Source organism: Carlito syrichta, unplaced genomic scaffold, assembly GCF_000164805.1.
Source record: "Carlito syrichta isolate Samal-C Ts95f unplaced genomic scaffold, Tarsius_syrichta-2.0.1 Scaffold316427, whole genome shotgun sequence".
In the NCBI taxonomy this organism is placed as follows: domain Eukaryota; kingdom Metazoa; phylum Chordata; class Mammalia; order Primates; family Tarsiidae; genus Carlito; species Carlito syrichta.
Genome location: NW_007260523.1, coordinates 1,066,928 through 1,094,072, shown reverse-complemented (window position 1 = coordinate 1,094,072; position 27,145 = coordinate 1,066,928). Strand labels below are relative to the sequence as shown.

At 44.7% G+C, this 27,145-nt stretch overlaps 2 protein-coding genes across 2 annotated transcripts in view; one reads left to right on the top strand and one right to left on the bottom strand.

The window, feature by feature from the left end:
- NMNAT2 (nicotinamide nucleotide adenylyltransferase 2) overlaps window positions 1–6,080 on the top strand; it is a 187,901-nt gene extending 181,821 nt beyond the window's left edge. Inside the window, exon 11 of the mRNA XM_021707195.1 lies at window positions 5,530–6,080. Within this exon, the coding sequence (XP_021562870.1) occupies window positions 5,530–5,572 (43 nt within the window). The 3' untranslated portion in view covers window positions 5,573–6,080. The remainder of the gene's footprint in view (window positions 1–5,529) is intronic.
- Window positions 6,081–7,206: 1,126 nt separating this feature from the next.
- LAMC2 (laminin subunit gamma 2) overlaps window positions 7,207–27,145 on the bottom strand; it is a 65,766-nt gene continuing 45,827 nt past the window's right edge. Inside the window, exons 11-23 of the mRNA XM_008074414.2 lie at window positions 25,975–26,220; window positions 23,486–23,631; window positions 22,010–22,166; window positions 21,496–21,701; window positions 19,800–19,879; window positions 18,434–18,583; window positions 16,802–16,952; window positions 15,595–15,744; window positions 14,984–15,098; window positions 13,836–14,035; window positions 11,187–11,345; window positions 10,995–11,094; window positions 7,207–7,948 (exon numbers count right to left, since the gene is read on the bottom strand). Of these exons, the coding sequence (XP_008072605.1) occupies window positions 7,695–7,948; window positions 10,995–11,094; window positions 11,187–11,345; window positions 13,836–14,035; window positions 14,984–15,098; window positions 15,595–15,744; window positions 16,802–16,952; window positions 18,434–18,583; window positions 19,800–19,879; window positions 21,496–21,701; window positions 22,010–22,166; window positions 23,486–23,631; window positions 25,975–26,220 (2,114 nt within the window). The 3' untranslated portion in view covers window positions 7,207–7,694. The remainder of the gene's footprint in view (window positions 7,949–10,994; window positions 11,095–11,186; window positions 11,346–13,835; window positions 14,036–14,983; window positions 15,099–15,594; window positions 15,745–16,801; window positions 16,953–18,433; window positions 18,584–19,799; window positions 19,880–21,495; window positions 21,702–22,009; window positions 22,167–23,485; window positions 23,632–25,974; window positions 26,221–27,145) is intronic.

The following is a 27,145-nucleotide window of genomic DNA, read 5'->3' as shown; positions in this document are numbered from 1 at the left end:
GAACTGACTCAAAAGAAGATTTCTAGGAATGAAGTGAGGACATCACATCTTGGTGGATCACAGGGGTTGTGTTAAAAATAGCTTTCTTTAATTAAAGGAAGGTGCATCTCTTTTGGGGTAGAATCATTCATTCCCACCCCACCCTACTCTTTATTTGCTAGGGGAAGGTCAGAACATGTCTCTGAGTCTAGGACAGAATGATGTGACTGTGACCCGGCCACAGGCAATTCCAGAAAGATGATTCAGAATCTAAAGTGGTGCCCCCGTGCCTACAGGATAACCTCTAGGCCTGACTTCACCTCTGGGGTCCTGCTCCTTCCTATAAAGGCCAGCCCAAGACTGGCATGGCTCAAAGAAAGGCATGGGCTGGAAGTATTGTGTCAAGAGGGATGAGGAGCCTCATTCCCTGCCTAACAATAAGGAACCTCATTCCCTGCCTCCCATTTTTCTCAAAGTGGTTAGTGTAAGAACAGGCAAGAGGAAAACGCTTTGTGTCAATGACTCTCTCCTTAAGGAATGGTCCTCTGGGAGGGCTGTGCTGCTAGTGGGTACCTCAGTCACACGCCCCCAACCCCAGGTAGCCTCTAGAGCCTTCTTGCTTTCATCTTCCTTGAATGTACATAGGAACAGGAGAGGAAAGTCTCTTACTGAAGTGCCTGAAACCCAGAGCTAGAGTTTCTAGAGACACCGGTCTCCCCATCTCTGCTTGGCCAGCCTTTCCCTGACGTTCTCTAGTTTCAAGCTCCAGCTTCTCTGAAAGAATTAAAGAGCTTGTTCGAACTAAGTAGAAAGCAAGACACAATAATCAAACTACAGCAAAAGGCAGAGAATTACAGGGAGAAACGACTTGTATTTTAACAGCCTAAATCTACTCTCCCCAAACACACACACACATACACACACACACACACACACACACACACACACACACACACACACACTTTTAGAGGACTAACAGAGAGAAGCATGTTATTATATTTTACTCTTCAGAACAGTCATGCAAAAATAAAACAGTAGAATGTGCAAAGCTCAGGATCTCTCCCAAGGCTCCTCACTGCAGGAAGTCCAACAGGTGAGACGGCAAGGGTGGAAACAGGGACCGATTTTGTAGCTCATCCAGTTAGGACACCTTAGGATTAGATTGTTGTCATGATGCTGGACATGCTTCACCAAATTCATCCAGTCTGCACCTTCTTCTAGCTGCCCAGTGAACTCGACTCTTCATGTGGTTTCTTCGTGGCGTGAGTTCCGAGTGTCCTATGGCCCGTTCTGGTGGGTCAGGAGTGAGTTACGGCTGTTTCCCTCCACCTTCGGCCTCGTCCCAAGGCTGAGGGTTCAACTGGACCCACGTGGTCTTGAGGGTTGGCATGGGGAGGGGGAAGCTTTTTTCAAATCACTTTTTGGTCACATAATCTGCCATTTTAAGAGTAAGATTTGCTCTATGGAAATCAATCCACTAATAAAAACTACATTCAAGTTGCAATACCATTTCACAGTGAAATATTTTGAGTAAAATTTTGTTGCTAGAATAGTCATGGACAAGAGTCTTAACAGCAAAATGTTTCAATTATGTTAATAAATAAAACAATGCTACTGGAGTCTTGTATCTTGTTCTAGAAACTTCTCTGTGAGTTGCGGAATTAATCACTTTTTTCTTCATAGTTATACTTGACAGGTGACAGCAGTTGAAAAACAGTTCTTGGAACTGGAGGTGTTCTGCTTGGTTTAGCTGATGCCACATGTGTAATATAAAAGTATATACAGCCATGCCCAATGATTTTAAGGGGAAGAATAATTAGCAAATTTGCCAATTATGTCTATGTTTTCTCAATTTTAAAAAATTAAATCTTAGATTCTGACTAATCTGCATAGTCCATTGTTGGTTAACTTTGACTTCTTAATGAAATTAAGAACTTTATGAAGTACTTTATGAAACAAAAATATATTTGTGAAAATTAAAAACCTGAATCACTTTTTGGTATGAACGGTCTGAACTAAAAAAGAAATCGTTAAATCCATAATTGTATTTGGCAATTTAAACAAACAAAAATGAATAATTGGTTAATTGTTTAACCCTACTGTGATTATTAGTTCTTATTTCATCTTTAGTTATACATCCTGTATTGGGTTGGGTTAGGTCTAGATGGTGGTTATCATTAACTTATGATCAGTTGTGATAGAGAAGATGAAATAGTAATTTTCTATTAGGCCAACTTATTGAAAGGTTTGCTGCCTGTTTGTTGGATGAATTTTTTTAAATTTTTATTTACTTTATTATAAAGATGTGGAGTACAATTCAGGGTTAGGTATACAAACGTTGGTTATGCAGGTACCCTTGTTGATGAGGTGTGCCCCTCCCTCCGCTGGCAGTTTCCCTCAACTGCCAATCTCACCTCCCTCCCCTGACAGTTTCCCATTACTGCCTATCGCTTTCTTATAGTAGTATAATTGTTCAGGGTTCCCTTATGAATGAGAACATACGGTACTCTGTTCTTTGTTTCTGTGATAGATCACTGAGTATGATCGACTCCAAATCCATTCAAGTTGCTGGGAAGTTCATATATTTGTCCTTCTTTATGGCTGCATAATATTCCATTGTATATATGAACCACTTTTTTTTTTTGAGTTGGAGTCTTACTCTGTTACCCAGACTGGAGTGCAGTGGCACGCTCCCGGCCACCGCAGCCTCGACCTGCTGGGCTCTGGCAATCCTTCTGTCTCAGGCTTCCAAGTAACTGAAACTACAGGTGTGTGCTAATTTTTGATTTATTGTAGAGATGAGATCTCGCCAAGTTGCCCAGGTGGGTCTTGAACCCGTGGACTCAGGCAATCCACTCACCTCGGTCTCCCAAAGTGCTGGGATTACAGGCTGAGCCACCAAGCCTGGCCTGTACCATTTTTTTTTATCCAGTTCAGTTTCGATGGGCAACATGGTTGGTTCCATGTTTTTGCTATTGTGAACAGAGCTGCAACAAACACATGTGTGCAGGTATCTTTTTTGTAGAATGATTTGAGTTGTTCTGGGTATATTCCCAATAGGGAAATTGCTGAGTCATATGGTAAGTCAATTTCCAGTTCTTTCAGAAATCATCACACTGTCTTCCAAAGAGGTTGCACTAGTTACATTTCCACCAGCAGTGTAGCAGCGTTCCTTTTTCTCCACATCCTCGCCAGCATCTGTTGTTGTTTGTTAATGATGGCCATTCTTACTAGGGTTAGGTGGTATCTCAATGTGGTTTTGATGTGCATTTCTCTGATGATGAGTGAGGCTGAGCACTTTTTCATGTGTCTGTTGGCTGCCCATATATCTTCTTTTGAGAAGTGTCTATTTATGTCTTTTGCCCACTTTTTAAAGGGGCTGTTTGTTTTTTTCCTTTCGGCGCATTTGAGATTCTTGTAGATCCTAGATGCTAGGCCTTTGTCAGATATACAGTTGGCAAATATTTTTTTTCCATTGTGTGGGCTCCCTGCTCTCCTGATGGTTTCTTTTGCTTTGCAGAAGCTCGTTAGTTTGATGAGGTCCCACTTGTCTATCTTATTTCTTAAGGTATTGGCCTTTAGGGTTCTGAATAGGAATTGGTTGCCAGTTCTAATTTCCATAAGGGTGTCTCCTGCATTTTCTAAGATTGTTATAGTTTGAGGTTTTACGTTTAGGTCTTTGATCCATTTAGAGTTAATTTTTGTGTATGGTGATAGGTAGGGGTCCTGTTTCAATCTTCTGCATGTGGTCAACCAGTTTTCCCAGTATCATTTACTGAATAGATTCTCCTCTCGCCGGTGGTTGTTGTTGAAGGCTTTGTCAAAGATGAGTTGGTTGAATATTGAGGTTTTGCTTCCGGAATCTCTATCCTGTTCCATTGGTCTACATGCCTGTTCTTGTAGCAATACCCGGCTGTTTTGATTACTGTAGCCTTATAGTAAGTTTGAAGTCTAGAAGTGTGATACCTCCTGCTTTGTTTCTTTCGCTAAGGGTTGTTTTGGCTATTCATGGTCATTTATGTTTCCATATGAATTTCCATATTGTCATTTCCAGGTCTGAGAAGAACAATGTTGGTAACTCAATGTGTACAGGATTGAATCTGTAGATTGCCTTTGGTAGGATGGACATCTTAACAATGTTGATTCTTCCCATCCATGAGCATGGATTAATTTTTTTCAAAAAATCGTTTGGATCTTAGGGTTCTTAGTTGTTTTGTTTGGATTTTTTTTCTTTATTTAAATTCAAATTAGCCAGCTTTGTGTGTATCCATGTGGGTTTTGTGGCACATCTTAATAATCTCAATATGCTTGTAAATAGATTACTTGTGTTTACATTTGTTGTTTTGTTCACAAAGCTAAACACAGCTTTTTTACCCTCTATCCTGAGAGTGTGTAATGATGAGAGCTTGTTTAAAAGGGAGTATAAACACTGCTTTAATTTGCGGACTGGTACTGGCTTATAAAATGTATAGACTAAATATAAATTAACATACACATGCATACACTTTTCTTCCCTTAAGAAGTAAAGCCCGTAAATAAGCTTCAGCTCTTGGGATTTCCTAGGACGTACCACATAGTCCCTAGTATAAAGAAAGCAGAGATAAATTCTAGTCTGTGTTTCACAAGTGGGAAAATGGAAACACAGCAGGAATCCATAACATTCCCATGACCATGAAGAACATAAAAAGAAGACGTGATAAATATTCCTGGTCCTTGAGACTTGTCCCAAACATTGGACAGTACTGAGTGTCTTCTTATCCTCTTCTCCAGACTCCCGAGAGTACTGAGAAGAAACCACATCCTGGGATAAGACAAGAAATACATCTGTTGAGAGGTTATGGTCTATGGGCAGTTTCATTTCTACCTTCCTCTCCTAACAGAAATCCCTGAGAGTGCATGTAAATGATGTGTGTAATAGTTTGCCAACAGTGCAATTAATCAGAAATCTCTCAGAGGGGAAATGCAAGAAAGCTTTCACCATACATTGTGCATACCAGTGAGGAAAGCTCCCTTCTCTTTTGGCAGGGTCAGGTAAAAGACTGGCTGAGGGGAACTGGGTCCTGGGCAAGTTGTCGCTAAGCCACATCCCCTTTTGTCTTCTTATGGGTCATTCAGAAATGAGAGAATTATTTCTATACCAAGGGAACCCCCTGAGTCACTTTTCTATTCCCCATAGAAAATAGAAAATAGAAAATTCTACCCAGGTACCAGCTCCCATTTGTCAGGGAAGACAGTTTTGTGACTTTCTTAGCAAGCTATCCATAAAGAATCCTTTTCTGATTGCATGTACTATGATTATTAACTCATGGGATCCCTCATTAAGCTTCCTAGAATATGTACTGTCTAATCCTATACTTGGCAGAGGCATCCCATCACCAGCAATACAATCTCCCCTTTCATAGTGTAGACCTGTCACTGAGAAGTGGCTTCCCATCAAGGGACTCTTCCGGACTCCTTGCAAGTTAGATGTGATCATAATACTGGGTTTTGGACCATGAAATAAAAGACCCTTCCAGGTGTCTCTTACTTCCATGTTTTTTTCCCTTTCAGCTGGAATGAAGACATTCCCACCATGCCCTCCTGGCAACCTTAGAAGTCACATGTTATAAATGGCCGGGCCTCGGACATGGCTATGTGGAGAGCCACCCTGCCATCCTGTTCCCTACCCAGTCTGTTACAGGAGCAAGTCTATTGTGTTTGAGTTATTGCATATTTTTAGGTCTTTGGAGATAGCAGTTAATCTAATTAATACACATACATTTTCCGGGCACTAGTTGTTAATTACAGCGAGAGATTTATGGGATGGGTGACTGAGTATAGCAAGACAGGATTATAAATTCATTTATTTCACAGAAGACAAATGAAGTGATTAGACCTACCAAATTTTGGGAATCATTGTAAACAAGCAGAATCCTTTCCTCAGTCACTTGGGTAGATGACCAATTCAGGATATTATTTATTACATTTTAAGTTATTAAAAAGCATGCCATATGTACAAAAAAATGATTAATTTTACCTTTATTTTAAGCTGATGAAAAAAGATATCAATTGTACCCCCCACCCAGTTTGGGTTGTTCTAAAAATAAATCTTCATCTTATGAGACAGCATCAGTGAACTCTCATAAAATGCTCTCATGGTTGGAAAGGGCAATATAAGGTGTTGAGAAATAGGAGTTGAAGATGCCAATGGTAGGAGCCATTTCCATGGCAATTTCATTTCCATTGCTTTGCTACTTCCACCTTGGGCTTAGAGTTTAGTCAATCAGAAACGGACCCCAGAAATTGAAAAATTGTTCTTGATTTAAAAACACATCCACAAAAAGCCACGGAAATACAGAAGTGAGGCAGCACCAAAGCTTCTGAGCAGAGGTGGACGTGCCTCTGGTTTCTCCAGCAATTCCCACTGGTGTTTTCGTGACACAACAGTCTGTTGCAATCACTTGTAGAAAGGGGTGGAGTGACAGCTGGAATGCGAAGAAATGTGCACAATCAGAGCTCTCTCAGCTTTGCCGAAACTCAATGCCCCCGTGGGAAGGTCTTGCAACAGATGTTCTGTTCAGCAAAAACTTTGCAAACCAAGGGGTTACTGCAATAAACACCACTTGTGATGAACAAGATTTGTAAGTTGACATTTATTTTTTACAAATGTTTGTCTTTCTCACTATACAACCAACTGTATAAGGACAGAGACTATGTCAGCACTGTACTGCCAGACCCTGGCACACAGTAGGCACTCAATAAATATATGTTGGATGCAAGGATGGATGGAAGGATGGATTCTATCAAGTTCAACCATGGGTAGGAACATTTGCTGCCAAGGGGGAGGCACTTGGGGAAAGAGAAAACATAAGATAAAATACATAGATGCATATGACTTTTAGTGTTTGAAACTGGGATTGAATTAGTCTCAACAAATCTAGATAATTTCCTCTTCCAATGCCCAAGCCACACTTTTCTAACACTTTGAAACCTAAAAGTAAATACCTTCCCAATGTTTGCTGGTAGGAAATGCTTTAATAAAAATGCAGTTTCTAAGTTGCAATGGCATCATTCAGAGAAAGGACGTTACTCTTAGACCCAGACCTCAAAGGCGACAGGTGTCAGCAGGCACCATGGCTCCTCCTCCAGCATGGCTTGCTTCTCGCAGCTTGAATGTGGAAAACAGGTTCACGTACTGGCTGGTAAGTAGGAGGAACTGATCGGCAAGAAGCTTGTGGTGGGCAGTACGAGGCAACAGTATTTTACTGGCCACAGTGTCACTGGATTTCACTCTCTGTTCTGGCATTAGGAAGAATTTTATGCCTGGGCACAGTAAAAAAGTTTTCCTTTAGTCACATTACTCGAAGAATAAGTTGACTATAGCCCAACAGCCCTTGTCCACATTCCAGCACTTCGTTTATGATTATTCCGAGCCAAACATCTGCCCGTGCAGGTAGTCCTTCTAAACAGCCTCCTTTTGGGGTCCAGGTGCTTGGTCAGTTTCACACCCAGTGCCATCTGTCTCATTGCCCAGCACCAGAAAGCAAGTAGAGTCATCCTGGTGTGAAAAGACACCAACCTGGCCACAATCTCAGGGACAGGGTCAGATTCAGTTGACCTGAGCACACCTGTTCAACATATTCAAATGTCTTCATCCCACCCACCCACATGAGATGGTACCCGAGCCCTGAGGTCTGTGTCCCAAGAACCACAGTTGAGAAGTCTCCATGGCAGCTTCACTGTTGTTCCAAAGCCTGGGTATTGTAGCAGCCTGGGGGCAGGTTGTCCCTGATGTTCTCCAGGTTCTTCACATCAGCCAGAATCCCATCTATGTTCGTCTCCAGCAAATGGAGGTGGCCCCTCTGCCGACGTGCCCTCTCTTCCAGCTCTGACATCAAGGGCCGCAGTTGGCTATTGATCTGGGTCTTGGCTCGGAAAAGTTTCTGCTCCAATAAGGTCAGCCCCTCTTCATCCACACTGCCAGGCTGGTCTATTTTAGGGAACGAGACAGAGGTTAACATCGAAAAGCTGTGGTTAGATCTTGAATATGTGTACTCTTTAGGCCAAGTGCGGTGGCTCAAGCCTGTAATCCCAGCACTTTGGGAGGTGGAAGTGAGAGGATTGCCTGAGCCCAGGGGTTCAAGACCAGCCTGGGCAACATGGCAAGACCTCGTTTCTACAATAAATCAGAAATGTAGCCAGGCATGGTGGCACCCGCCTATGGTTCCAGATACTTGGAAGACTGAGGTGTGGAAGGATTGCCTCAGCAGGTTGAAGCTGCAGTGGCCATGAGCGTGCCACTGCACGCCAGCCTGGGCGACAGAATGAGACTCTGACAAAAAAAAAGATCTTATTTTAAATTAGAAATAATCTAGAAAAGGTTTTGAGAGCACTAGCCTAGTTACTTGGTTATAAACAACCCTGCCCAAGACTCTGAGCTCTACAGTTCAGCAATATCAAGTCTGAATTTCCCCTTCTGTGTTAGGGTCAATAGTTCATGCTCTGCAAAGACGAAACTGAAGGTCACAGGGGACTGAGCATATCCAAGCTGTCTACCTAACACAGATCATCCCTAGGATTAGAGTCAACTCCAAATGATGCTTTCTGAACCACCCTTAGGAAATATCTTGCTGTTTTCTATTAGAAGACCTTTAGAAACTGGCTGATCTTCAGGGTTTACAGAGGCCAAAGTATGCTTTGCTATTTGGGGGATGGATTCCAGCTGTTAGCTGGAATGATGTAAGACTTCATTCTGGCCTAAAGCAATGGGAATCTGGCTAGAGAGTAGTTAATTTCCAATATAAAATGTAACTACATTTGTTCAGGTGCATCTTACCCATAAGCAATCCAAAACTAATGTCAGCATGAAGGGCACCTGGCCAGACCCACTTAGTTCGAAAAGGCTGGAGTGGCTCTTGGTCTACTCAAACTCAAGGTCAAGTTGCCTCACATTTCTGAGTTGCAGTGATACTATTTGACTACATGAGCTTATTAGAACTAGAGCAATTAATTTGTTATTGTTCCAGGATTCAGGTGAGCACATAGAATAGAAACAATACCATAATAAAAAAGTTGATCCAATGGATATATCCTTCATCTGGGAGCAGGGGAGAATTTAGGGTTGTATGGCATGCAGAGAAAGTTAAGCTTGGGAACAAAGCATGTCCAGGGAGAGGCAGCATGAGCTACTAGGAAAGAACAGGAGCGCTGGGGACAAAAAGATCTCAGTTCGAATCTTCTCTCCTCCACAATGTACTAGGTGACCTGCAGGGCATTGCTAGCCTCTCTGGGGCTCAGTTCATTCCTCTGTGAAATAAAATAATAACAATAATAAGGACCAGCCAGGCACAGTGGCTCAGGCCTGCAATCCTAGCACTTTGGGAGGCCGCAGCAGGAGGATCGCTTGAGGCCAGTAGTTCGAGACCAGCCTGGGCAACATTATGAGACCCTGTCTCTATTCTTAAACATTAAACATTGAATTAAATTAAAATGCAAAAACCCACCCCATAGGACTTTTAGAAGACTTAACGGATATTACACCATGAAAATCCCTGGCTTAGTACCCAACACGGTAAATGTGTAATAGTTCCTCCTACCTTTCTCTCCCCACTCTCTCATTTTCTCTTTAAAGGCTCCATTAATTTCATTACCTTTTTAAAGAACACTAAACAATGCTGCTAAGGTCTTAACTGGGGAGTTTTTTTTTTTAATACTTAGAGAGTATTTATTCTTTGGGGCTCATTGGATCACAAAGCAGACCCAAGAGTGTAACAACACAGACAATATTGGTCTCAGGGTGATGATGACACTCTTCGGAAAAATCTGGTTTGAAAGTTGTTCCACTGAACTAGAAGAGCAGAGCCAAGCCTTTTCCCGAATGTCGCTGGCATCTGTGCCTGAATCTCTAGTTCCACATTGGCTTTAGTCCAAGCTTGACTTAAAAAAAAAAAGACCAAATGAGAATTTGATAGCCAGAATTTTAATCAAAATCAGTTTTCATTTGGGAATGACTCTGTGGGGAAACCTGATTCTCTGCCACACTGTGCTATCGAATCCATTTTATCCTATAATTGTGCAGTATCTTGTGGACAGACTATCTTCACATTCCTCCTGGGTTATCTGTCCAGGCAGCTCAAATTTCTCCAGTTGGTTACATCGAAGATATATCTTTGGTTTGGGGTTGAACAAACAACAGAATCAGGAAGTGATTCTTGACTTCATGACAGGGAGAATCTTCCTTTACATCTTCCCTGTCACCACTCTCTGCCTTAGAGCAGGCTCCTGTCATCTCTCTCCTTGATTCTTTCAACAATATCCTAAGTGGCCTCAACCTGCCTTCTAAGCCTCCTGCAAGCTCTCCTCCACTTAGCCACACTAGTGATCTTTCTGAAATATACAGTGTGATGTTTGGATGCTCAAAAATGTCCACTGGCATCTCAGGATCAAGGCCAGACTTTTTTTTTTTTTTTTTTTTGAGTTGGAGTCTCACCCTGTCACCCAGGATGGCTAGAGCCACTAGAGTGGCTCATAGCCTCCACAGCCTTGACTGCTGGGCTGCAGGAGATCCTTTCACTTCAGCCTTCCAAGTAACTGGAACTGCAGGCATTGTAGACAGGAGGTCTCACCATGTTATCCAGGCTGGTCTCGAATCCATGGGCTCAGGCAATCCTCTCGCCTCTGCCTCCCAAAGTACTGGGATTACAGGTTGAGCCACTGCGCCCCCAAGGTCTGACTTCTTACCAGGACCTTCAAGCTGTCCAATCTTCTGTGAAATTGCCTGAATACACTCAATTTATTGACCCACAGATCTCCACCCCCAACTACAATAGGTGCTCAGTGATCCATCTTAGAGAAGGCAAAACAGAATGCAAAAAGTGTAAAGTAACCTTCCCCAAGGATCTGGGCCTGGAAACAATGCAAATTTCCTGATATCCTTAAGGGAAGTTGCGATCCTATTCATTGGGGCTGGGTATAGGGAATCTTCTCAAGAAAAGTCCTGGAGCATGGGGCTGGTGGGTTATAGATGATCCTCATACCCATTAGGTGTAGGATGCTGTCCAATGTGTTGAGTGTATCTTGGATTGTAACTCCAGCATTCTTGGCTCTGGTATCAACCCTCTGGGCTTCTGTAATCACCTGAGGAAAAATAAGTACAAACCAGCCTTGAAGAGGTATCTTCCACACAGGCAAGTTTAAAGGGCTCTTCCGTGGAAGCAGGAGGAACTCACCATCTGCACTGCATCCAGATCTGTGTCAAACTTCTGCTCCTTCCTTGCCAATTCTCCCTCCACGTCCCTCATCTCACTCTTTAGAGTGGCCAGTCCCTTTTCCATGGCCAAGGCTCCATCTGCTGTCACATTGGCTTCCAAGTTCAGACTCCCTATCTCCTGGGAGAAGAAAAGGAGCCAAGGACGGAAGGAGGGATAGGCGTGAGGCACAAAAACATCCCAAAGACAACTGTAGGAAAAATACAGCTGTAGCCAGGCCCTGAGGGGTGTCCGTTAGATAAATAATGGGAGAATCTGATTCAGAGACACACCCTTCCCCAAGCTCTGCCTCAAACACATTACATTCGGGGTATGTCTCTAGGGACTAGGAGGTCAGCGCTGAGACACTGTTTCCCTCTCAGTTCGATGCTCAGCGAATGTGGAACACAATTGGGAAACATTGGGAAAACCCAGAGGACAAGAAACTCACATCCTTCTCTGCCACGTTCCTTTGCTGCCATTGTCTTTTTTTTTTTTTTTGGAGTTGGAGTCTCACTCTGTCGCCCAGACGGGAGTGCAGTGGCCGCTCCCAGCCACCGCAGCCTCAACCTGCTGGGCTCCAGCGATCCTTCCACCTCAGCCTTCCGAGTAGCTGGAATTACAGGCGCACGCTACCATGCCCGGCTAATTTTTGATTTATTGTAGAGATGAGGTCTCGCCAAGCTGCCCAGGCGGGTCACGATGCTATTGTCTTTTGAAAGGCTTTATTAGGATCCCTGAGACAGTTGAGTTTGGAGTGCAGAGACTATATGGGCTACAGCATCGAGTTTTTGTTTTTGAAGGAGAAAGCTTATCATCAATAAACTGTTATTAAGCCAAGGTCAGTAGCTCACACCTGTAATCCCAGCACTTGAGAGGCCAAGGCAAGAGGATTGCTTAAGCCCAGGAGTTTGAGATCAGTCTGGGCAACATAACAAGACCTTATCTCTACAAAAAAATTTAAAAATTAGCCAGATGTGGTGGCATGTGCCTGTAGTCTCAGCCACTTGGGAGGCTGAGGTAGGAGACTGAAGCTGAATGGCTGAACAATATTATGGAACCCCCAGAGAAGGAAACATTTATGGTCCTTCTTGTATACATCAAGGAGGTGGTGACTGTGGTGAGCCGTGATCTTGCCACTGTACTACAGCCTAAGTAACAAAATGAGACCCTGACTCAAAAAATAAATAAATAAAATCATGATTAAGCATCAAATTGCAGGTATCTCTATGCTAGCAGCTGTATAAAGAGACACACAAGAAATTGGTCTCTACTCTCAAGGGAAAAATTAGAAATTAGTTTTTCAAGTTACCAAGCCCAGATACTAAGGCTGAAGAGTTCAGATACTAAGTGTTCACTCTGGGCTTTCTGAAGGCTTTCTGGGCTTTCATATGCTTTCTCAAAATTATGCTTAATTAGGAGCTGAGAAGTTCTCTATCAGCTGAGAAGTATTCCCTCTAGTCTAGCATTGAACACATGGCTCATAAGTGCAGCTTGTCAGTACACTGAATGTCCTTAAAGAGAGGAAGTAGCCCTTTCTTACGTCCACATCCCCAGTGCTAACACACTGTGGAAGGAAAGAAAAAAGTGGAGCTTAAACATAGAACATAGACTGAAACAAAGGATCTAGAACTCCGAAATTTTATCACCCAGAATCAAACACTGGTGATCCTTGTTTTGAGTTGAACTGTATCCCTAGAGGATACACTGAAGTCTTAAGAACACAAGCTCAGCCGGGCTCCATGACTCAGCCTGTAATCCCACACTTTGGGAGGCTGAGGTGAGTGGACTGCCTGAGCCCGCGGGTTCGAGACCCGCCTGGGCAACTTGGCGAGACCTCATCTCTACAATAAATCAAAAAATTAGCCGGGCGTAGTAGTGCGCACCTGTAGTTCCAGCTACTTGGAAGGCTGAGGCGGAAGGATTGCCGGAGCCCAGCAGGTAGAGGCTGCGGTAGCCAGGAACGGCCATTGCACTCCAGTCTGGGCGACAGTGAGACTCCAACAGAAAAAAAAAAAAAGAACACAAGCTCGTCCAGACATAGGGTCGCTGCAGACGTGTTAGCTATGGGAGATCATACTAGAGTAGGGTGGTCCCTCCTTCCAATATATGTCCTTGTAAGAGGAGAAAGTGACATCCAGGGAGAAGAACACCACGTGTTGACACAGGCAGAGATGGGAGCAACGCAGTTGCAAACCACGGAGCACCAGGGACTGACAACCACCACCAGAAGCCAGGGAGGGGCAGGGAGGGATTCCACCCAGAGCCTCAGAGGGAACACAACCTGCTGACACCTTATTTGGGATTTCTAGTCTCCAGAACTGTGAGAAAATGCATTTCTGTTGTTTGAAGCCACACAGTTGATGGTACTCTGTAATAGCATCACTGGAAATGTAATACAGTCATCTCTGTAAAAAGTAATTGTGGATGGTTTTTCTTGAAAATGAGGACTTTGACACTCAGTCATTCACAACCCTGTGAGTCGAGCCAACAGAAGGAACAGCTGTGTGGATCTGGAGCTGACAGAGGCCACGACAGGACTCTGAGCTGCAGGGTGAAAAGGAGCTCAATGGGCTCCTTCCTTCCACACCCTCCACCCCCCAACTCTGCACCATCTCCATCTCTCTCTACCTGCTCGATGGCACCGGAAATCTCCAGGGCCTCCCGGGCCGCATTCTTGGCCCGCTGAGCATCAGCAGCAGCGCTCCCCAGGGCTGTGTCTGCCTGCTGGGTCTTGTCACTGGCACCTGCAACCTTCTGGCTGATGGAAGAGAGTCTCTTCATGGCTTCTTCCGCTTCTGCTTTTCTGTCTTCAACCTGCAGGTCAAACTCTGAAATGAAGAAGAAAGAAAAACTGCCATGAAGATGAAAGCACACTTAAAAACATGTGAAAGGGACTGACGTTTTGAAGAAAAAATTCTGGAAAGAGTGTTATGACTGACTGTGGCCAGAACGACTCTTTCTTACCCAAGAAAAAGCATCTTAAAAGAAGCATTGGTGAGGCTACAATCAGCCCTTTGCTTAGAAAAACCGGCAATCAGCCACTGCAGTTCCCACCAGCATATTAAGACCTCAAAGAGTATTAAGACCTCAAAGTGGATTAGAAGCAGGTAAAATCTTTGAAGCCCAATGCTTAAGCCGGAGCCTCAAGCCTTAAGTTCCAATGATAAGAGCTGGAGTTTGGTTTGAATGGGCAGAGAAGTACTTTCTGTGAAGAAAATCCCAAGACTTTAGGAGTGTTTCTCTTTTGTGCTTTAGTGAAGAAGCTGGAGATTTCAACAAAATCTCTGCAAGGCACAAACCCAAATCTCCAGGGATCCAGATGCAGTGACAAAAGTGGCTCTGTCTTCACCACAAAGCAACCATATCAGTTCCATATGGGAACCAACCAAGCTACAAAAGAAAAAGGAAAGAGATCTGTACAGTAGTGATGTGCTGGATCTGTGAGGGAACTTTGAGATCACTTAGTTTAAGTTTTTCCCTTCAAAGAAGAAAATATCAGCTTCTAGAAAGGCTATGTGACTTGCCTACGGTCACGTGGCTCGCTTGACCTGGTCAGACAGCCCAGCAGAGATCAGAACCCAAGCCTTCTGACAGTTAGCTCAGTTCTTTCCACTATATTAAATATTAATGAGATTTTTGCCTTAGAAAGATATTTACTAAGCATCTATTAATACCCCAATATGCCTACCGCTTAGAGAGATACAAGAGGATTCAAAATAAATCAGTCATGGCTCTATCCTTGAAATATTCAAGTGACTAAACCAAGAATTACTGACCTCTGAGGTTCTTGAGGATGTTCTCAACTTCATAAAAAGTGGCATTGCCCATACTTAGTGCTTCTTGTGCTCTGCTTTTAGCAAGATTGGCACGGGAAAGCAACTGATCTGATTTCTGGAAATAGAACAAGATTAGAGGAAGTACATTCCTGCTAGCAAAATCCCTCAGACATATTTCTCTTTATGACGACAGAGTGCTGTGATTCACCACGAGTCTAAGCATGCTGTAGCAACCCCTCAACAGTCTGGGACAGAGCCCACTTTGTATGTCAATGACACATCTCACATGGAGAACAGTCTCAAACTCTAGGCTACCATGAGGGACAGGAACAGTTTTGTAAACCATAATGTTAAATTCTAGAAAGTTCCTGAAGTCAAACAATAGCTAGAGCAGAACCAAAAAAGGCCTAAGAGGCCTTGGTCCTATTCCTAGGTTTGAGGGCTGATTTAGTGGGTGGAGCTGAGCTAATCACAGCAAGATCTCTGCATCAATGTCACTCCCTCTGCAAGTAATGACCTCCAGAGAGCTTCTGATGATTCTTCTTGCCATATCTATCCATGGTAGGCACTCAGGGCGTGTTTGCTGAGTGAGTGAATTAACAAAAGGATACCTGTCTCCCGTTCTTTCCATTCTGTAAGAGCTGCTGGGCCTCTTCTTCCCAGTTTCCCCGGTTGCTTTGCACATGCTTGAAATCATCCATGTGCCTGGTCACCAGGCTTGAGAGAGAATCAGCTTTTTCTTTGATCCTCTTTACTTCTGCCTGTGAGCCCAAAGAAATAAACGAGTTTGACTTTCTGCCTAGCGGTTGCCACATCAGCCTTGTTCTGACCTGGCGTCATTGTTTAAAAACAGCAACAGCCTTAAGAAGCCAGGAAAGTAGTCACTTGCCATCCAGGCCCCAAACCCAACAGAAATGAGGTGGTATGCCCAATGAACATCAGGCATCACGTCTCCCAATCATGACCAGACTTTGTCTGGTTCTTTTTTTTTTTTTTTACTTTTTCTTGTTAGTTTATATGTACATGCGAACATATGTCCATGGGACTCATGACTGCTTTTTGCTGTAGTTAGTAAGCTGGATCTTCTTAATCTAATAAATTTGAGATAGTTAAGGGAATTGATGACAGAAACAATGCAAAACTTTCGAGCACAAGTCTTCTCAGTAGCTGTGCATAGACATACTGTAGTTCAATCCAAGTGTGAGCATAAATCTTCATAATAATGTCCCACAGGTTTCAACACTTCCCAGAACTAGGGAAGAGACAGAAAACTTCTTTTTTTTTTTTTTTTTTTGAGTCAGGGTCTCATTCTGTCGTCCATGCTGGAGTGCAGTGTCACGCTCTCGGGCACTGCAGCTTCCACCTCCTGGACTCAGGCCATCCTTCCACCTCAGCCTTCCAAGTAGCTGGAACTACAGGCATGTGCCACCACACTCAACTAACTTTTCTTAATGTATTGTAGAGACAAGGTCTCACCAAGTTGCCCAGGTTGGTCTCAAACTCCTGGGATCAGGCAATTCTCTCTCTTCAGTCTCCTAAAGTGCTGGGATTATAGGTGTGAGTGAGCCACTGAGCCTGGCCAAGATAGAAAACTTTTATCCACTAATAGGTTTGGGATGGGACAAGGACTTTCCAGAGACCAGGAATGGGGTTTAAGAAAAAGGAAATGGATAACGAGAAGGATAAATACTCTTCCTACTTCAAAGCAAGAAAGGTCAACATGGAGAAAAAGCTGAATGGCTGAACAATATTATGGAACCCCCAGAGAAGAAAACATTTATGGCCCTTCTTGTTACATCAAACACATAGACCAGACACCCTCACCTGAAAGGCCACATCGTTGACTCCCTGAAGTTGAGACATAGAATTCAGGAGGCGGAGACTATGCTGATAAGACCTATCTGCTTCAATGTCAGTCTGAATGGCCTGCCTTGATAATTGCTGGGCCAGGGACTTGGTTTTCTCCAATCTGGGGTTGAGGGAGAAGGAGACGGGGTTAAAAAAAGAGGATCTTGATAAAAGCAAAAATTAATTCTGTTAGTTTTTTTCCCTCCTCTTCCTCCTCCTTCTTCTTCCTCTTCCTCGTGTGTGTGTGTGTGTGTGTGTGTGTGTGTGTGTGAGAGAGAGAGAGAGAGAGAGAGAGAGAGACAGGGTCTGGCTCTGTATGTCCAAGCTGAAGTGCGGTGGCACAATCATGGCGCACCACAGCCTTGACCTTTTGGGTTCAGGCAATCCTTCCACCTCAACCTCCCAAGTAGCTGGGACTACAGGCGCATGCCACCAGACCCAGCTCATTTTTTACTTTTTATTTTTGTAGAGACATGGTCTTGCTCTGTTGCCCAGGCTGGTCTCAAACTCCTGGGCTCAAGTGATCCTTCTGCCTCAGCCTCCCAAAGTGCTAAGATTACAGGCATGAGTCACCTCGCCTGGCCCCTGTGGTCTTTTTAAAGAATGTAGTGGGAATAACCAGAAGAACCAAAAGATTATGTATCTGATATGGGTCCCTCTCCACAATCTAAACATAAACCTTTTAGTTAATACGGTTGGATCAGAAAAATTCACCCCAAGTTTCTGAGTTGTTGATAACAGAAATATATTATCTTTATAATCCCCCATGCCATCAGATGAGTTTGCTCACACCCTTCAAACACCACTGGGGGTAACTGTACCTCCAAGTATGGCAATCTCTCAATCAAAACATAAATATTACTTCATCAACATTTTCTTCTTCTAGTCTTAAAAATAATCTACTTTTCTCCAATGAGAAAATAATTTTTATCTGAGGAATGCAAGTACTTTTCAACCATCAGGTCCAGAGACACATTACAAATGAGACAGCAATCATATCCTACTTGCTATTGTCACAAGTAGCTAGAAATTAACCTAATAACACCATATTGGACAGTATCCCACACCCTAAAGCTTAACAATGTATAGCCAATCAATGGTTAATGTTCTTTTAATGTAAATTCTAGGCAAGTAACTCGAGAACTGCCTCTTCTTTCTCTTTAAAAAATCCACTTATAGTTGCTGCTCATCAGAGTGTATATTCAGGGCAACTTGAATTGATGCTCCAGGGTTGCAATCCTCAAGCTTGGTCCAAATAAACTCTCTATTTAGATTAATGTTACCTCAACTTCTTACACTCTCATTATCTTCTCCCTCTTATTATTCTTAAATGCACACATGTGCGCGCACACACACCTTATATATACAAACATATGGTAGAGACAGGTTCTCACTATGTCGACCAGGCTAGTCTTGAACTCTTGACCTCAGTTGATTCCCCTGCCTCGACCTCCCAAAGTGCAGGCATTACAAGCATGTGCCACCGCGCCCAGCCTAACAATATATTTTTTAAAGTGACAAGGTGCCCCTCAAGTACAACCTGCACTAGACCCTGGAAGGATCCAGGGTATAAGGGTTCACATGAAACCTGTGGAAACATACTTTCCCCTAAGTCCTTGCACCACAGCACCATCCAGGCTGCCGCTTCCGCCTCCCTCGCCCAGAGCCTTGCGCGCCAGGGACAGCGCCTGTGTGGAGTAGTCCTCGGTTTCCCTTGCCAGTTGCTCCATGTTACTGGCTGACTCAACATGGCTGGAAGGATTACAAACAAAGAATTAGACTTTTCATAGCAAAGGGCTTCCTTTAGGTCGTTCGTTTAAATGAAGGGCGAAGATGAAGGGAACTGGTGTGACTCAGAAACACCCAACAGAACTGACCCAGACTAGATGGAATTAGAGGCACTAGCAAGAAGCAGAAGGTGTTCTGGAGAACAGACTTCGTGTCATAGACCTGTGGTGATCCCTCTCGTTAATGGCATCATCACTGGAAGCCTGGAGTGGGTGGGAGCAGTCACAGGGTGCAAGACACACATCCGTCGTAAGCCGGTTTCCTCAGGAAGAAACCACTAGATCCTACTTCACCCAGGATCCAACCTCTACTCACTTTGATGGCAACTCACCACTCACCAAGGGGACAAAGCATGTCGATAAAATTTCCCCGATGCTTGTGTCCTCCTGGTTCTAGATATTTACCACAACCACACACTGTGCTGGGGGCAGAGAATGCAAATTCAAACAAAAGTAAATCCTGCCCTCTGGAAGCTGACAAGCTAGGGACAGGCAGGAAGAAAGGAGGAGAGGTAGGGCCAGGCTGAGGATGTGGATGGAAATAAATGAGAGAAAAGAAAAAAACAGGCTCAGGAGGCAGCTCCCGCTACAAAGACAGGAGCCAGCCCTCTTCCGCTGACTGAATTCCACTTGGGATTAGCAGAGCCTGCCACCCTGCTGAGCACTCTGCAGAGAGCAAACCTCTTAAACATGATAGGATTTCCAGTCAGACGCAAGGATGAAGGGAGCTGCCTGTTACACTGGGTCCCTGCAGAGCCAGTTTCCAGGAGGAAGTCTCCCCCACAGACTTGGCCCTCACAGACCAGCAAACAACTGGTTGCTACTTGTTCCCAGGCTTGGTATGGGAGCCTGGGAGTCCCTGAAAGCTGCAGAGCTTTCTTTCCAAGGGCTGATTCATTTCATGTGGCCGGAGGAGTTACATCTGACATACTCCAAAGTCATATTGTGAGTCACAGAGAAAGCTGGGCAAGAAACACCCCCACCCCCAACTCCTGCCAAAGGACCCTGCCCAGTGGCCACCTACATACACTCAAAGACAAGTGCTTAGAAACTGGCTTCAAGGTAGGGGACGGCTGAACCTGGAGAGAATGAATGGGGTGCCTGGGTCCTGAATACCCTGCAGTCTTTTTCAAGTCTGGTCTTGCAGGCCCAAAGCAGAGGTGTCCGCTAATGCTGCTTACCTGTCTGCCAATCTCATGGCCTCCTGAGCCAGACTTGTAAAGCCATTTGGTCCCATGTAGTGCTCTGAGGGAGGAATATTCTGTGGAAAAAGGAGAACTGATTAAGCCTTTGCACTTGGCCATGAAGCCTAAGCAAGTGTAGCATCTGTCTTGTCAGAGTCACTTGGTTAGCCACTCAGGGTTCCAGACCCTAACACCATATCATTCTGTTTTTTAAAAAAGTATAGACAAAGAAAGAAGAACTCCAAGTTCAAAAAGGTCTGTATATATAGATGCATCAAATGTACATACATGTACATATTTTTATTTTTTTGAGTTGAAGTCTCACTCTGTTGCTCAGGCTGGAGTGCAGTGGCAGGATCTCTGCTCACTGCAGAGATGACCTCCTGGGTTCAGGTGATCCTTCCACCTCAGCCTCGCGAGTAGCTGGGACTACAGACACACACCACCATGCCTGGCTAATTTTTTAAAAATTTTTATTTGTGTAGACACGAGGTCATGCTACATTGCCCAGGGTGGTCTCAAACTCCTGGGCTCAAGTGATCCTCCCATCTTGGCCTCCAAAAGTGCTGAAATTACAGGTATGAGCTACGGTATGTGGCTTACATGTACACATTTTTATATATGTTTTAAGTCTGGTAAACTATATACCAAGTTTTAATCATGGTTATTTAGTAGAAATGGGATTTTAGGGGATTTTAAAATTTATTTTCTACATTTTCTACAATAAACATTTTTGCAATAAAGGGAAAAATCCATACACATTTTAATATAATTTCCTCATCATAGCAGCTGATTATCTGCCAATTTCCTTTATTCTTCTCCCACTCGTACGTTATTGTCACCATAGCCTTCTTTCGTCAAAAGAGCATTCAATCAAATCTCTCTTCCTCCTACCACATCACAAGCTACATAGCTCAAAAATCATTCTGGGCCAGGCACGGTGGCTTAGCCTGTAATCCCAGCACTTTGGGAGACCAAGGCGAGTGGATTGCCTGAGCCTGGGGGTTCGAGACCAGCCTGGGCAACTTGGTGAGACCTCGTCTCTACAATAAATCACAAAAAAAACTAACCGGGCATGGTGGCGTGCCTCTGTACTTCCAGCTACTTGGAAGACTGAGGCAGAAGGATCACCTACGCCCAGCAGGTGGAGGCTGCGGTAGCCGTGAGCGTGCCACTGCACGCCAGCCTGGGCGACAAGAGTGAGACTCCAACTCAAAAAAAAAAAAAAAAATCATTCTGGCAACACTCTCCTCCATTTTTCAAAACCATGTCTTTCTTGGGCCAGCCCCTCCCTCCTTCTCTTTCTTCTTTCCCTCTTCATTCACTCACTCATGTCTTTATTCTTCCAATCATTCATGCAGCAGACACACTGTGCTGTGAGCTGAGAATGCAAATACGAACAAAAGCAAATCCTGCCCTCTGGGAGCTGACAAGCTAGAGACAGGCGGGAAGAAGGGAGGAGAAGCAGGGCCAGGCTGAGAATGTGGATGGAAGTAAATGAGCGAGAAGGACACAATGCGGTAAGATGAGAAATCGCAGCAGACCAAAGACATAAAGCACAGCAGTGACTGTTGCAAGGAAGAAGTCCAGTGACCTGCCAGGTGAGCCAGAGACAGAAAGGGAGCCAGTGAGACCCACAGGTGGGTTGCGCAACACTGCAGGGATTCTTGGGACTCGAAGGAACAAAACCTACTGCGTTCCGCAGGGAAGTTTCGCTCTCCGCCAGGCTCAGCCGCATCTGAGTGACCAGCCTGTGAGTATCCTGAACTCGGTTCTGATGCTGACTTCCCAGGGCCTGGAGCCTTTCCACGGTCCTCCCGAGGTCATCCAGACGTTGCCGGTAGCTGTTCTCCTGGCCCCGCACCTTGGCCAACTGGAGACCGAGGGACCTACTAGCACCTGAAAAAAAAGGAGACTGAACACCTTCTGGGTCAAGCATGGGGCCATCAGACATAACAGAGGATTGCCTTGCTTGTGGCAAAATGATAAAAACCCAATTGATAAATGCATGCAACTGGTCTTTCGTCTCCATCATTCAGGTCTCAGGGGAATGTCACAAACAGTCCTTCCATCTTTGCCAGGGCTGGCTGGAGACACCTGCTGAACTGCTGTCCAGTAGGTGCACAGAAGGTTCTATTACCTAGTGTAGGAATTCTTTCTAGGGTTATGAATTCTCCCTTGCCTGAAGGGAAGTTGGCTTTCATCACCTTCTGAAATCTGGGCTTCTTTCAGAATGTCCTGAAGGGCTTGCTCAGCCTGCTGCATCCTGCCTTCCAGCTCTGCATTGGGTATGGCTCCTCCACCAGCCGGAGCCTTCGCAATCAGGGCTTCCAGGCTCTGAAGCTGCTGCACAAACTGATCCATCTGAAACCACACAGGAAAGAAGACCCGAACAGAGGATGGAGACCATGGTCCAATACCAGGGAACTGGCAGATAATAAAAGTCCAGAAATGCTTGACACGTCATGGTGGTTAAAATTTAGACTCTTGGCCAGGCGCAGTGGCTTATACCTGTAATCTGAACACTTTGGAAGGCTGAGGCAAGAGGATTGCTTGAGCCCAAGAGTTTGAGACCAGCCTGGGCAACATAATAACACCTTGTCTCTACAAAGAATCAAAAAATTAGCTGGGTGTGGTGGTGCATACCTATAGTCCCAGCTACCTGGGAGGCCAAGGTTGAAGGGTTGCCTGAGCCCAGGAGGTCGAGGCTGCAGTGAGCTGTGATTGTGCTACTACTCCATCCTGGGCAGAGTGAGACCCCAACTCAACAACAACAACAAAAATGTAGACTCTGGAGCCTAGATTCTTTGGGTCCAAATCCCGGCCCACTACTCACTAGCTGCATGATTGTGGGCAAATCACTTTCTTTACCTATAAAATGGCGATAATAAAAAAAATAATAAAATCTCCTAGAGTTATTATTTGGGCTATAAGAGTTGATATTTTTAAAGTGCTTAGAACAGTGTCTGGCACAAAGGAAGTACTACACACACACACACAAAAGAGTTGAGTTTGTTCTACATTTGGACTTCTATTTTGGGCCTTTTTCTTCCCTGACCCTCACTCCAGAAAAAATAATGATTAATAATTAACAAAACAACATCAAGCTCATTCTTCTCTGGAATTCGAATGAGAAATTTCTGGAGGCCATTCCAAGTTGGAAAGCCTTGGCACCTTCTGGATGCCTCCTGTCTTTTATGTTTGTTTTTCTTAATTTGTTTTATAAGAACATCTCTTGGGGAGGGAAATAGAGCTGGAAAGTGGCATATTATAGTGGAAAGAACACTGAAGTTTTAATGGAAAGAGTAGGGGCATGGGTGAGAATCCTGGCTCCACCTAAACATATAACTTTGAAATATTGTAAGTATTTTGAGACTTTGTTTGACCAGTGAAAACTGAGATCAGAATATTTTTTTCTTCCAATTCGATTAAGTTATCATGAGTTCCATATAAAAGAGTATCTGCAAAGAGGTTTTGAGACTGGTATATATAAGAATTAAAAACCTGAAGTACTATTACTATATAGAATGTTTTAAAATGCAGAGATTTTGAAATAAAGAAGTCATCACCTCTGCTGCCATCCCCAGAAGACTAGGGGGGTCCTAGGTGTGCATCAGAACCACCCAGTGGACACAAGGACTTGATTCTGTTGTTGGGAGAGGGGTTAGGAGAAGCATTCCCACCTGAATCTTCACTTGATTATAGCAAGCGGGGCAACTGGTTAATGCTGCGTGCTCACAGTTGGGGCCACCAAATCCTGGCTTGCATACACAGCTGCCATCACTTCGACACTCTCCAGGCTCCGAGCCCGTGGGGTTGCAGTTGCAAGCTAGAGACAAGAGACAGACACATCAAACTGGTCCCAGAAAATGGAGGTGCAGCAAAGATACACAGAAGAAGACCAAGACTCCAATGGCAGAGAATCTTTCTTTGCCCTTGCCAGCACAGATTGTGTTAGATTCATCTCTTGGCTACTCCTGCAAGCACATTCCTAATACACACAGGTCTTAGGAATCATCTAGCATCTTTGTGGATGCAGAAAGACTACAACCTTTCTGGTAGTTTCTTTTTTTTTTTTTTTTTTTCATTTCATTTCATTTTCTTCCTCCTGTTAACTGAAAGCCTGTTAAGTATTCTGTAGGCACTCTGGCTCTGTTCTCAAGGTGAATAACATTTCTTCTGGAACTGTTATATACCAGATATAGACATTTCCCTCTATTTTATGGATGAAAAATGTGAACTCAGAGGGGTGGAGTAATTTGTCCAGGGTAACACAGCAAGTAAACGGTAAGCTATAATGCAAGCTGAGAAAGAGCTAATGTTCCTTCTGTTCTGCTGCTTTTGAGGTAGGAAACACAGTAAGAAAGCAGTACCTTCACTCATTCAATCAAATTGACTGGGCACTTACTGTATGCCAGGTTCTGTTTTAGGAGTTAAGGATGTAACAGTGGGTGAGACACTGCTCTGACGATTACAGTGACTCTCTGGGTGATGGTCACTCTCTGGGTTATTGTATCTTCAGTGGTCACAAAACACTAATCATATATTGTCATTACTTGCATATACATTTATGTGCCCTCCTTATTAGCACACAAGTTCCCTGGGAGCTGGGATGACTTTTTCATCATTATAACCCCAGTCTGTAGGTAGGTCCACACTGGGTATATGTTGGCACTCGATAAAAGATAGTTGAGTGAAAAAAATGTATGATCTAAAGGCAGGGAAATCCCTACTGTTAACCTAGAATTACACGGAATATAATTAGGACACATAGCTAGAATTACAGAGAGTTTGCAAGTGCTTTTCTATATCTACCACTCTGAGTTAAATATTTTCATACATGTGAGGAAACTAAGGCTCAGAGGGATTAATATCACAAAATCAGCATAACACAAAAAGTGTGTTACAACACTGGACTTAAGCTCACTCCTGCTGGTGCCATGTGGACGCTTCCTGTCATGGGGTGCTTTGCAGCACATCACAGTTCAGAGGCTGCAGTCAGGGCTAGTTCTAGAAATCTCCTAGGGACTTGTGCCCCTGGGTAGAAGCCTCAGGCTGCACAGAGGTCCTCAGATATTCCCAGATGCAGACCCTGGTGAGAGTGGGTGACTGCAAGCTCCCTGGAGACCTCTGGGCCTGTCCGAGCAGAAAGGAGTCCTCCAGCCTGGGCCACTCTGGATCTTATCAAAAAGTTCCTGAGTTCTGGGCACCAGGGTCAGTCTGGGATGGGGTTGGTGAGGCAGGCCAGTTCCCTCTAGACGATAATACGTCCAATGTCTGGAAGGAGAGCAGGGCGGGAGGATCGATCAGCACACTCAGGCTTTGATCTGAAGCAGCCCTTAAGAATGTTTTACAGCCGCTGCTGCTTTGAAGCCGTCTCTTTAGGAGAACATCAACGGCTATCTTCTGTACATCAATCACGCTCACTTCCTAAGAGGGTCTCTTGAACTCCTTCACAACCCTGTCCCTCCCCACTGGAGTTTGCTCAGTCATTTCTTTTCTTTTCTTTTTTTTTCTTTTTTGAGTTGGAGTCTCACTCTTGTCGCCCAGACTGGAGGGCAGCGGCACGCTCATGACCACCGCAGCCTCCACCAGCTGGACTTAGGCGATCCTTCTGCCTCAGCCTTCCAAGTAGCCGGAACTACAGAGGCACGCCACCATGTCCGGCTAGTTTTTGTGATTTATTGTAGAGACGAGGTCTCTCCAAGTTGCCCAGGCTGGTCTCGAACCCGCAGGCTCAGGCAATCCTCTTGCCTCGGCCTCCCAAAGTGCTGGGATTACAGGTTGAGCCACCGCACCCGGCCTGCTCAGTCATTTCTTGCTCTCCTACGAGTTTGGCAGTCACTTCCCTGCCCACCACCTTGGGACTGGGCATAGGACGTGGCCCCATTTTATCTCCCTTTCCATATGGGCATTTAAACCTGATTTTCTCTGCTTCTTCCACCCAGCTTTAATCCAGCCAGTCTCCCTGCTGCAGGGGAAATGGGTCTTAAGGCCGTTGGTAGGTGGAATGTTCAGGCTGCTCAAGGGCCTGTTTAGTCACACAAACATAGTAGAATCACAACATGAACCGCCCTTGCCCCTACTTACGTGTGTACACACTGGCAAGCTCATATGTGCACACACACATCTCCACACACACACACAAACCCGTCTGGGGGTACAGTCCCACCTCGACACTTGTCTGCTGGGTTGGTCGCCAACGGATCCCCGAAGTAACCTGCTTTGCACTGGTCGCAGTAGATGCCGGCGGTGTTGTGGATACACTTCAAACACCTGCCCGTCAGCCGGTCACAGTTCCCAGAGGCATTGGGGTCCACATTGTTGTTGCACTGACAGGGCTGACAAGGCCTCACTGGGCCTCGCTCCCCAAAGGGGTCTCCGAAGTAGCCATCGGCACAAAGCTCACAGCGGGCACCTGGGGAGGAAAGAATGGCTAAGCCCTGGTTGTCATTCACTGGCAGCAAGACCAGACGCAGAGAACTGGAGGAGTAAGTCCCCACTAAAGACCAGGGAAACACACTTCCCCAGGGGACCCCAGAACAACACCCATGGAGCAGGGGCTGGTGCTCTCGAGGCTACCACAGATTTGAGGACCCAGCAGCATCCCTAGGAGGCTTAATTAGCTGGTCGGGAAAAAGCTAGCAGCTCCACAGAAGTGGGAAGATTCCAGCAATATCACCAAGGGTGCTGCTGAAGAAATCATTCTTTTAGACTCACCAGCAGAAGAATGTGACATTTCAGAGGCCACTAAGTTTTCCTTTACCCTGGTTCATTAAAAAAACTTAAACAAGTTGGATGTGGTGGCTCACACCTGTAATCCCAGCACTGTAGGAGGCTGAGGTGGGGGAATTGTTTGAGCCCAGGAGTTTGAGACCAGCCAGGGCAACATAGTGAGACCTCGTCTCTACAGAAAAGTACAAAAATTAGCCAGCCAGGCATGGTGGTGCACACCTGTAGTTCCAGCTACTCAGGAAACTGAGGCAGAAGGATTGTTTGAGCCCAGGAGGTTGAGGCTGAAGTGAGCCATGATTGTACCACTGCACTCCAGCAGGGGTGGCAGAGTGAGATCCCAACTCAAAAAACAAAAACCAGAAAAACAAAAACAAAAAAACAGAACCATGTAATTGATCTGATAATGTCATCTCCTAATTACAAATCTCCCAGAACAGCTTTAGATGTTTCCTTCCATAACTGTACACTCTGCCCTTCTCTTCCACATCGCCTCTTAGGCATCATAATACGATCTCTTTAAGATGTTACTTTTAGAATGAGTTTTTTTTGTTGTTGTTGCTGCTGTTTGTTTGTTTGTTTGTTTAGAGACAGGGTCTTGCTATGTTGCC